Source organism: Leptodactylus fuscus, chromosome 10 (assembly GCF_031893055.1).
Source record: "Leptodactylus fuscus isolate aLepFus1 chromosome 10, aLepFus1.hap2, whole genome shotgun sequence".
In the NCBI taxonomy this organism is placed as follows: Eukaryota; Metazoa; Chordata; class Amphibia; order Anura; family Leptodactylidae; genus Leptodactylus; species Leptodactylus fuscus.
Window position 1 is genome coordinate 23596439 of NC_134274.1, and position 13246 is coordinate 23609684.

Genomic DNA, 13246 nt, shown 5'->3' on the forward strand with positions numbered 1-13246 from the left:
GTAAGTGGGCGGTGTCCCGTGCTGTCTTATTATTGGTCGGAGGTGTAAACCTTGTTTGTTGATTGGTTATGACGCGCCAAGTAGCTAGCGTGGACGGAAGGGCTGAGTGAATGGGTAGTAGTGCATGCTCTAGGGAAGGAGCTGGCAGTGTGGAGGCAGAGGTGTGCAGGTACAGTACCTATAGAGATATATACAAGGGTGACCAGCACTGTATACATACACACAGTAACAGCAGTGATATAGGTGCAGTAGTATATACATATACAAGAGTGACCAGCACTGTATATATGTACAGATAACAGCAGTGATATAGGTACAGTATATACCTATAGAAGAGTGACCAGCACTGTATACATGTACACATAGTACCAGCAGTGATATAGGTGCAGTATATACCTATACAAGAGTGACCAGCACTGTATACATACACACATAACAGCAGTGATATAGGTGCAGTATATACATATAGAAGAGTGACCAGCACTGTATACATACACACATAACAGCAGTGATATAGGTGCAGTATATACATATAGAAGAGTGACCAGCACTGTATACATGTACACATAACAGCAGTGATATAGGTACAGTATATACCTATAGAAGAGTGACCAGCACTGTATACATGTACACATAGTACCAGCAGTGATATAGGTGCAGTATATACCTATACAAGAGTGACCAGCACTGTATACATACACACATAGTAACAGCAGTGATATAGGTGCAGTATATACATATAGAAGAGTGACCAGCACTGTATACAAACACACATAACAGCAGTGATATAGGTGCAGTATATACATATAGAAGAGTGACCAGCACTGTATACATACACACATAGTAACAGCAGTGATATAGGTGCAGTATATACATATAGAAGAGTGACCAGCACTGTATACAAACACACATAACAGCAGTGATATAGGTGCAGTATATACATATAGAAGAGTGACCAGCACTGTATACATGTACACATAACAGCAGTGATATAGGTGCAGTATATACATATAGAAGAGTGACCAGCACTGTATACATGTACACATAACAGCAGTGATATAGGTACAGTATATACCTATAGAAGAGTGACCAGCACTGTATACATGTACACATAGTACCAGCAGTGATATAGGTGCAGTATATACCTATACAAGAGTGACCAGCACTGTATACATACACACATAGTAACAGCAGTGATATAGGTGCAGTATATACATATAGAAGAGTGACCAGCACTGTATACAAACACACATAACAGCAGTGATATAGGTGCAGTATATACATATAGAAGAGTGACCAGCACTGTATACATGTACACATAACAGCAGTGATATAGGTGCAGTATATACATATAGAAGAGTGACCAGCACTGTATACATGTACACATAACAGCAGTGATATAGGTACAGTATATACCTATAGAAGAGTGACCAGCACTGTATACATGTACACATAACAGCAGTGATATAGGTGCAGTATATACATATAGAAGAGTGACCAGCACTGTATACATACACGCATAACATCAGTGATATAGGTGCAGTATATACATATAGAAGAGACCAGCACTGTATACATACACACATAATAACAGCAGTGATATAGGTACAGTATATACATATAGAAGAGTGACCAGTACTGTATACATGTACACATAACAGCAGTGATATAGGTGCAGTATATACATATAGAAGAGTGACCAGCACTGTATACATACACACATAGTAACAGCATTGATATAGGTGCAGTATATACATATAGAAGAGTGACCAGCACTGTATATATGTACAGATAACAGCAGTGATATAGGTGCAGTATATACATATAGAAGAGTGACCAGCACTGTATATATGTACAGATAACAGCAGTGATATAGGTGCAGTATATACATACAGAAGAGTGACCAGCACTGTATATATGTACAGATAACAGCAGTGATATAGGTGCAGTATATACATACAGAAGAGTGACCAGTACTGTATACATGTACACATAACAGCAGTGATATAGGTGCAGTATATACATATAGAAGAGTGACCAGCACTGTATACATGTACACATAACAGCAGAGATATAGGTGCAGTATATACATATAGAAGAGTGACCAGCACTGTATACATGTACACATAACAGCAGTGATATAGGTACAGTATATACATATAGAAGAGTGACCAGCACTGTATACATGTACACATAACAGCAGTGATATAGGTACAGTATATACATATAGAAGAGTGACCAGCACTGTATACATGTACACATAACAGCAGTGATATAGGTACAGTATATACATATAGAAGAGTAACCAGCACTGTATACATGTACACATAACAGCAGAGATATAGGTGCAGTATATACATATAGAAGAGTGACCAGCACTGTATACATGTACACATAACAGCAGTGATATAGGTGCAGTATATACATATAGAAGAGTGACCAGCACTGTATACATACACACATAACAGCAGTGATATAGGTACAGTATATACATATAGAAGAGTGACCAGCACTGTATACATACACACATAACAGCAGTGATATAGGTACAGTATATACATATAGAAGAGTGACCAGCACTGTATACATGTACACATAACAGCAGAGATATAGGTGCAGTATATACATATAGAAGAGTGACCAGCACTGTATACATGTACACATAACAGCAGTGATATAGGTGCAGTATATACATATAGAAGAGTGACCAGCACTGTATACATGTACACATAACAGCAGTGATATAGGTGCAGTATATACATATAGAAGAGTGACCAGCACTGTATACATACACACATAACAGCAGTGATATAGGTGCAGTATATACATATAGAAGAGTGACCAGCACTGTATACATGTACACATAACAGCAGTGATATAGGTACAGTATATACATATAGAAGAGTGACCAGCACTGTATACATACACACATAACAGCAGTGATATAGGTGCAGTATATACATATAGAAGAGTGACCAGCACTGTATACATGTACACATAACAGCAGTGATATAGGTGCAGTATATACATATAGAAGAGTGACCAGCACTGTATACATGTACACATAACAGCAGTGATATAGGTACAGTATATACATATAGAAGAGTGACCAGCACTGTATACATGTACACATAACAGCAGTGATATAGGTACAGTATATACATATAGAAGAGTAACCAGCACTGTATACATGTACACATAACAGCAGAGATATAGGTGCAGTATATACATATAGAAGAGTGACCAGCACTGTATACATGTACACATAACAGCAGTGATATAGGTGCAGTATATACATATAGAAGAGTGACCAGCACTGTATACATACACACATAACAGCAGTGATATAGGTGCAGTATATACATATAGAAGAGTGACCAGCACTGTATACATGTACACATAACAGCAGTGATATAGGTACAGTATATACATATAGAAGAGTGACCAGCACTGTATACATGTACACATAACAGCAGTGATATAGGTACAGTATATACATATAGAAGAGTAACCAGCACTGTATACATGTACACATAACAGCAGAGATATAGGTGCAGTATATACATATAGAAGAGTGACCAGCACTGTATACATACACACATAACAGCAGTGATATAGGTGCAGTATATACATATAGAAGAGTGACCAGCACTGTATACATACACCCATAGTAACAGCATTGATATAGGTGCAGTATATACATATAGAAGAGTGACCAGCACTGTATACATACACACATAGTAACAGCAGTGATATAGGTACAGTATATACATATAGAAGAGTGACCAGCACTGTATACATACACCCATAGTAACAGCATTGATATAGGTGCAGTATATACATATAGAAGAGTGACCAGCACTGTATACATACACACACAGTAACAGCAGTGATATAGGTGCAGTATACATAGAAGAGTGACCAGCACCTATATCACAGCAGTGAAATAGGTTCTATCTGTGATCAGCATTGTTTACATGGACACATAATAACAGCAGTGATATAGGTGCAGTATATACAGTGTTCTGCGTACCATACTTCACACCTGCATACATAATATTGAGCATCTATAATTACAGATGTGGTGCAAATATTTTCTCTTTCTCTTGTGAACAGCATATATACATCACATATACATGCATACATAATAACAGCAGTGGTGCTGGTACCTTTTATACAGTGTATATATATAGCAGCACCATATATACATGAAATATACATGATTACATAACCGCAGTGGGATACTGGACAGTTAGGTGCAGGCATTACTACAGATATAGATAGCATTGCTTGTATTTTATTTGTTTCTTACAACGTGCCAAGTCTTTTGCTTGGTGTTAAAATCTAGAACAGGTGTCCTTTCTCCAAACCCATTAAAAATATTTCTATCCCATTGTTGTTAATCCATACATTGGATGAATTCTGACCCAATTTCCATATGGAACTCCAGACTCCCTGCATTAGGGGGCGCTCACACAGAGGAATTTGAAGTAGATTTTTTTCTGTTTGTAAAAACCCGATGAGGATTTTGATGCAGAATTTGGAGAAGAGCGACGTTGTGTTTTGCCTTTATAGGGTAGGGCCAAATACCGCAAGTAGATCTTGACAAATTCAGCTACAAATTCTGTGCCAAAGGAAAAGGTGACTTTTTGCACCTCTCTTTCATTTAAGGTGAAATCAGTCTGAGGCCGGGGCCCCACGGGTCGGAAATGCCGCAATTTGCCTACAGCGTTTTACAGTAATTGCAAAGAGGGTGGGTTTCATGTGAATCCCATACCCACTGTGTGGTACTGGCACGGTTTTGGAATTCACAGCATGTCAATTATATCTACGGAAACGCCAGGGGCTTCCCCATAGATATAATGGTAAGAGAAAGTCTGCGGAGTAAAACTCAGAGAACTTTCTGTTCAAAGCGCTGCGGGAAGAACTGATATGCGTTCCTGTTGCGGTTTTTCAGTGCTGTAGATCGTCCCGTGGAGCCTTAGCCTGAAGAACAATCAGGTCGCTTATTTTTTCTGCGAGACGAGAACATAAGCTAGCAGAAAGAATCAGTTACTGCCTTCCATTGAAATGTATGGGTAGCAGATTTCAGGCAGGTTTTGAGATGGATTTTGCTTCAAATTCAGTGTCAAAATCCCCGTTATAGTGATTTGTGATGACAGAAGTCCCTGCTTCACCACAGCTCTGCTGTCCTATAGTATAAAGGAGGGGCTGGTTTTTGGCACGGTTTTTACCACTCTGGATAGGCCAGTTTTCAACCTTTATAATGCAAATCACGCCAAACCTGCTTCAGGTTCAAAACCTGCAGAAAAAAAAAACAGTTTTCACGGTGGGGTTTTTCTGCATTGTGTGGTTGGGATTTGTTTTAAGGAGTTGTCCGGCTTAAGCTCTTTATGGCTTGTCTTCAGGAGAGGCTGAGGATACCTGATTGGTGGAGGGACTGGCAGATGTCTTATATGTATTACATGGTCGGAAGCAGAAAACACCATCCCCTATATAGTGGCACCTGGCCCCTATACAGGGGACTGAACCCATCCTGAGGATAGGCCATAAAAAGCTTAAGCCCGGTAGTCCCACCCAATACACTGCTAATGTATAACACAGCTGGATAGCCACAAGCGATCCCACTGGCAACGAAGCCACTACCACTACACTCCTTGTGACCCCAGGACTTTTAGTAGGATGATAGATAGATAGATAGATAGATAGATAGATAGATAGATAGATAGATAGGAGATAGAAGATAGAGATATAGATTCTTTACATTGAATCAGTAGTTCCAGCTTTCACCTTTTTCAGGTTGATCTCTGAATCACACAGATACAGACCAGGTTAGTTTAGGCCATGACTTTTTGGCATCTTCTCCTGTCTACATAATTTATCTGGATAATGACAGCCCAAAGGTCAATGTTCCAGTGTGTTTTTGTATCTTTTTCTTGTATGTTGCATTTAGCATTTGCTTATTCTCCATTAATTATTTCGCAAGGTAAATTATAGTCCAAAAGTCCCATATCTATAATCCCAAAGTAATTCAACCCTGCCTTATCTATATACAGATATAATGTCATAGGGCAGAGAAACAGAAAAATGTCCAGTTTAGATTTTTTTTATATATACTTTTGTATTTTTATGCAGATACCATGTAGGCCAAACTGGGAATGAATCTACAGAAAAAAAAACGTAGATACACTAAGAGCAACCCAGTGAATTAGGATTGACTGCAACTGTCAATAGGGGGCGGTTTACGTTGGGGCATATTTACTAATTTTGTCTAATTTTTTTGTCTACACAATCTCATGTCCGGCTCTGTCCTGACAAGCCCTACCCCTTGTTGGATATAATACACAGCATGTTGGCATGTTAGTTTGCTGGCGTGAGAATGGAAATGTACACCAGTTACTACTTAGTGTAGATTTCCATTCTGGCTTCCAACCCTTTTACAATACAATACGCCAGCCTAAATTTGCCCCATTGAACAATCCGAATCAGATGGATTGCACCCAGGCCTATTGATATTGATGGGACATGCATACTTAAGTTTTTCACGTGGTCCCTCAGTCGTCATACATGTCCATTTCTAATTCTCCAGATAAGAAATGATCATCCTTCTTGGCCCTCTGATTTTTTTTTTTTATTCAATATATTTAGCATTTGCTGAAGTTCGATGTTGGGTCCTATACACATGACCGTGCGTGAGCCGCTGGCCGGAATTGTCATTATATGCCTCCCGTGCACAGGACCATTCATTGGGGGTCAATGAGTATGGCTGTAAAACTGGACAGGAACAGGACGTGTTCTGAGTTTTGCGACACAGACTGTTGGTCCATACATGGATCCGAGGAAATCGCGGTCATGTGCATGGGCTGATAGGAATGAATTGGGTTAGGGAAGAAACCACCAGATGAATTAAGGTGAGTTTAAAGAGGACCTTTCACCACCTCCACCATTTCTTCTAGTTCTTGGCATCTGTTAATAAGCACTCCCACCGTTCCTGAGCAATAAATGCCATTAGCATGGTGTGCTGTTTAAGCTCTCTAACGTCAGTTGGGCGATGTCAGGTGGGGGGTGTGACTCAGAGCTCCAATCAGAGGCAGCCAGTGTCAGAGCTCAGGATCACACCCCTTGTCTGCTCCTGTCTGACACCGCCCTCTTGACAGTATAGACCCTAAATATCTGACACTAAGGCTAACAGCATTGATTGCTTGGGACCGGCGGGGGCTAGAGGAAAAATTCCAACTGTACTAGAATCAGTGGAGCAGAAGATGCTAAGAACTGGGGTTTGTAGAGGTCATGAAAGGTCTTCTTTAACTTCCCAGACATCCCTTTTAATGCAGTTTTGATGCTATTTTAGTTGCATCACCTCAATAAAACTTTACATAGAAACTTTAAATACTAAGCTGCATTGTGGAAAGGGACTAATGTGCGATTATGTGTATACATATGTGTAAATAAAGAAATAATAGATATTTGTCTCAATTTTCTTTGGGTAGTCCCATAATCGTACTGTAAGGAAGGCACTGTATATGCCAATTTGGTTGCATTAAAATGCCTTGACTATAACTCGGCCTTCCTTTCTGGCGTATTGGTCCTTTACTTTGTGTTATCTTTGAGTCACAACTTATAGATCTGAGTTTGTTGCATAGCCGCATGTATTGTAGAGGTCATGGTGTTGGGTAAACACTTTTACATCTGCGACTTTCACGTCTCCTGGATCTGCATATACTTATTATCCCAATCATATAATGTTACAATCACTTGCTTATGACTTATACAGTTATAAGAGATCACAATAAGATCATTGAAAGGTTTTGATCTGTTTTGAAAGTAAAGGGAATCTTTATGAGAGTTGTACGGATAAGGCAAAAGTACGAAACGCAGCTATATGTAAATTTGGCACAATAGTGTCTCATCTGACATGGATTAATAAACAATGTTCTGCGGATTACCCATAACTGTCTTTTGCTCATGCAAAAGACTGCCATGTGTGAATGGAACGTACAAGACATGACGTGCCTATATGCTTGATGATATGGACCTAGAGGCAATGGCCGAGGATTGTGGTTGCGGCTTTTGCCATCAGTCTTCAACATGTTATTTTTGTCCCTATTAACGTTTTCTTCCCCTTTAGATAACTCAGATTTACCAATATGGAAGTCGACGTTTCGAAGTTTAACATTGATGCCCCAAGATGGGACCAGAATACGTTCATGGGCAGACTGAAGCACTTCTTCAACATTACGGACCCCAGAACGGTGGTTGTGTCAGAGAAAGAGCTGGACAGAGCAAAAGCTCTTGTCGAAGCATGCAGGTAATTTCAGAGACGCGCAGACTATTAAAGGTGTAGTCAGGGTTTGTATGTTTATGGCCTATCTGTATGATCGGCCATCTATAGAAGATTGGACAGTCTTCTGTGCACATACACTGATATAGAGAGAGCTGTCAATCACAATGTGTGGGCGGGGATCAGGACTCTCAACGTCTCGCCTAGGAGTCCTGTTGGGACTTAGGGAGCCCTCACATGGAGTAAACGCGCGTGTATTTTTGCAAAATATACGTGTAAAAATACACGTGTAAAAATAAGACTCCCATTGACTTCAATGACATTTTACAGGCGTATTTTTACACGTGTAAAAAAATATCATTGAAGTCAATGGGATAGAAAAATTTACAAGTGTAATTTCACTCTACAAAATAAGCTAGCGTTTACTCAGTGTGAACTTACCCTTAGGTGAGTTCACACTGAGTATACGCCAGCTTATTCTGAACATAAAACACATTCAAAATCAGCGGCGTATAAAGCAGTTCCCATTCATTTCTATGGGAGCCGGCATACGAGCGCTCCCCATAGAAATGAATGGGCTGCTTTTTTCACTACGAGCGCTCCCATTGAAGTGAATGGGATGTGCTCGCGTGTAGGGCTCGGCATAAGCAGAGATAGCCGTACACGCGGGCACTTTCCATTCACTTCAATGGGAGCGCTCGTAGTGAAAAAAGCAGCCCATTCATTTCTATGGGGAGCGCTCGTATGCCGGCTCCCATAGAAATGAATGGGAACTGCTTTATACGCCGCTGATTTTGAATGTGTTTTATGTTCAGAATAAGCTGGCGTATACTCAGTGTGAACTCACCCTTAGGGAGCCTTCACACAGAGTAAACGCGTGTGTATTTTTGCAAAATACATGTGTAAAAATAAGACTCCCATTGACTTCAATTACATTTTAAAGGCATATTTTTACATGTGTAAAAAATATCATTGAAGTCAATGGGAGTCTTATTTTTACACGTGTATTTTGCAAAAATACACGTACGTTTACTCCGTGTGAAGGCTCCCTTACTCTGATTTCTACTTAGAAATCCTCCAAATCATATAACCCTATGTATCAAAAGCTTGGATTCTGTCTCTCTATCAAATCCTGCTCTTAGGTCAGTAAGAATTACATGAGACTTCACCTGTACACCCTTTAAATATCACATACATATTGTATATACGTATTCTAATGGTAACAAATGTATCTATGGCACAATAGGAATTATTTGTGATGGAGATCTGTGTAATGCTAGAACTATGCACCTACCAGCGAATTATACAGATTAATTTTGCATGGGCACCATCTGCTCCTCCATAGTGCAGTTGCTGCCCTAAATTCTTCAAAACCATCTTTTGTCCCAAATTTTTGCAACCATAGCAATAAAGGAGAAAATGAATGATGGGTGGTTAAAATAGCAGGGATCACATTGTGAAAAAAATTATTATTATTGCAGATATAAGTGGTGGATATTGATATTCTCATAGTGCTGCATATTGCAAGGCTCACAATGACTCTTCTCACCAGGTGGGGTGGAATATGCTAAACACCAGCTGTGAGGATCGTCCTGATGGAATGGAAATCTTCAGATACCGATCATTAAACGAGTTTTCCAGGAATTATTAATTGTACTTCAGATAGGTCATCAATATCAGATCAGCGGGGATCCAGCACTCGGCAACCCAGCCGATCAAAGAGATCTCTATATTGAATGCCAATCGCAGCCTTAGGGTGCATGCACACTACGTAACGCTGGGCGTGTATGAGAGCCGTACACGCCGGCGTTACAGCAGGGCTGCCGAACACTTCCCATTCACTTCAATGGGAGCGCTCGTAAACGCCGCTGTTACGAGCGCTCCCATTGAAGTGAATGGGAAGTGTTCGGCAGTCTGCCGTAATGCCGGCGTGTACGGCTCTCATACACGCCCGGCGTTACGTAGTGTGCATGCACCCTTATATTGTATAGCAGCCTAAAGTCCTTCACTTGTATGGGACTGTGTTGCAAACAGACCATGTGACTTATGAACATGATGTCACAGCCGCCAAAGAGTAAACTGTACTGGCCTGAGTTCCGCAGACTCTTCAAACCTCTTCCGATCAGCTGGGTTACCGGGTGTTGGCCCCTGACAATCTAATATCAATAGCCGAACTTAATGATAACCCATCATTATCAAAATCCTGGAAAACCCCTTTAAAGGGAGTCTGTCAGCAGGAAAATTAGTATCAAACTAATGACAGTAGCTTGTAGGGCTACTTCTATGTTTTCCAAAGACGCCTTTCTTTTTCAGTTGATTTGCATAACAATTGATTTTCATGAAAATGGAGCTGCAATGCAGAATAAGAAAGGCATCTTTGGAAAGTTTAGAAGATTATGACTCGAGCAGAATCTAAAAATGTCAATCATGATTAAAAGGGTGAAGTTCAAGTGGATCACCAGAGCACTTGCAACTGTCTGTAGGCATGTTCAGCAATTCAGGCCCCGCCCCAGTGCACTTGTAGGCTGATTTGCATATCTTTAAGAAGTTTGGGGGGCATTTTGGACATGACTCCCTTTAAACAAATACATAAGTGGAATATAAAGGCAAAGCAGGATGATACATTTTCTTATTTTTGTCAATTTTTCCTGAAAAACAGTTTAAAAAAAAAAAAAAAAAATAGACTACCACATTTGGCTGGTAAATTAAAGGGAATCTGTCAGGGTGATTTGGGACACAAAACCACCCTCAAGCCCTTGTGGACCTGTAATAAAGCCATTCGTGCCACAGTAAAAATTTTACAAAAGCTTTATACTCCCCCCGCCGCCGCCACTGTACTCCTCGCACTGGAGCTGTTCTTCACTGAAGCCGGAGGAGTACACCTTGGCTTTAGTGCGCATGCGCCATACCTCTCGCACTTGCGCAGTGAAACTGGGGTGTACAACCTTGGCTTCACTGAGGAACCGCGCAGTCCCCGGGAGCACCAGAGATGAGTCCGATGAGACTTATCGGATTCATCTCTGGGTAAGTATAAAGGTTTATTTTTTTAAAATTGCGTATATATTTATAACCGCGCAATTTGTGACACTGAACTCCCCAGTCTGAGGGTGGTTTAGTGTCCCAAATTGACCTGAGACGTTCCCTTTACATATTTTATTGGTAGGATAGGCACTAAAATATTCACCCATAGACTCCATCTTTACAGAAGGTGAATAATGGAACGTTGATGGCGGTTAAAGGGTTAATGTGTACCGCAATTGTGTATACGCAGCAAAGTCCTGAAGACCCTGCCATGACTAGGCGGCAGATTTCCCTTCACATCGCCTGAAAACAAAGGAAACCGTTGAGTAATCGGAATTAGTCCGGGAGCGACGTGTGTGCCGTGAATTTGTTCTGGACTTTTTGGAGTTAATGAAGGTAGAGCGTTGCTAGGCAACACAAGGACAGCTGGGTATCAAAACATCTCGAGTGCCGGGTAGATCAATAAACCTGTCAGATTTTAATGATCAGCTTTTTCTGTGGCCTCCATTACAGAGGCGCTGTCACTTAGAAATTCACTTTTCAGCTAATTAAATCCATGTAACAAAGTCCTTTATCATATCTAACAATATTAACGCCAAATAGTTATACTGCGCCAAAGCCATATAGTAACCGGTTATCCGGTAGCAGCGGGCGCAACGCGTAGTGGGCCCGACACAATTTTATGGCTTGTAAAATGCACCATTATTCTGATCCTGGTCCAAAATGCCTCCCGGATCAATAATATTGCCATGGAGGGGGATAAAAACGGACCTTTGTGGCCACAAACTGATGACATAACGAAAAGAGAATCCTATTTTTATGGATATGCAAATCAGTCGGCAAGTGCAACAGGGGCGGGGCCTCAATTATCAGATTTAATAGTGGATAAAACTATCAATGGTGACTATAGCTGGTCGACTATGACCGAAATAAAAATCCAGATTATTGACAATGATTTAGGCCACACCCCTTAAAGGCTATAATTCTAATGAGAGCGAATGGGTTGTAACCTGGGGACCAACGGCAAGTAATTCCCCATTATAAATCGACTTTATAATCAACTTTATCAGCATCCTCCGGTACAGTTCACTACTTTTGGGGGGCACAGGAGGTACTGAATATGTATTGGCCAAAACGTGCGAGATTCAGATCACAAAGTTTGCTGAACAGAACTACTGTTATTTCTAGACTATAATAAGGGGAGACACAGGAGAGGTGAACAAACATAATAAAGAGTGTTACTCACCTCTCCCGGGCTCCGACAGAACTCCCTATTCCATTTAGGTCTCTTCCTCCTCCTGAGGGATGTCAATAAAACCCCTCAGCAATCATGTGGTCTTGTGACGTAAAGACGCAATTATCACAACGCCATGTCACAGGCCTTATCAGTATCTGACTTCATTCAGGAAGCCCAAAGAGGACAGTGAGTCGCCTGGTGCCCAGGGAAGGTGAGTAAGGCTGCCTTCACACGGAGTAACGCCAGCTGCCATTCACAGCTGTACACACGAGCGCTGCGAAAGGCTCCCGAACACTTCCCATTCACTTCAATGGGAGCGCTCGTAACGCCGGCTTTACGAGCGCTCCCATTGAAGTGAATGGGAAGTGTTCAGGAGCCTTTCGCAGCGCTTGCGTGTACGGCTGTGAATGGCAGCCGGCGTTACTCCGTATGAAGGCAGCCTAACACTGTTTTTTTTTCTGTATGCTTATCTCCCCTGGGCCTCCACATGTTATGTTCTGGGGTATGAAGAGACCCCAAAGTATAATAATAGCAGTTCCAGTTCGGAAGTGTTTGGATCCAAGCAGAACCTCGCCCATATTGAAATAACTGAACCGAAATAACCGACGTGAACAAATTCACGGTTACATTCAGGTCCACATTTGGTTTTGGTTATTTTTCCATGACCAAAGGGAAGACCTTGAGCACCAATTCCAGAGGCGATGGAG

At 41.0% G+C, this 13246-nt stretch overlaps 1 protein-coding gene across 1 annotated transcript in view; it reads left to right on the forward strand.

Annotated features, from left to right (window-relative positions):
* The first annotated feature begins 79 nt into the window (after positions 1-79).
* The window catches only part of SFXN2 (sideroflexin 2), a 31214-nt gene continuing 18047 nt past the window's right edge, over positions 80-13246 (forward strand). Inside the window, exons 1-2 of the mRNA XM_075257567.1 lie at positions 80-169; positions 8129-8308. Coding sequence (XP_075113668.1) covers positions 8148-8308 — 161 coding nt within the window. The 5' untranslated portion in view covers positions 80-169; positions 8129-8147. The remainder of the gene's footprint in view (positions 170-8128; positions 8309-13246) is intronic.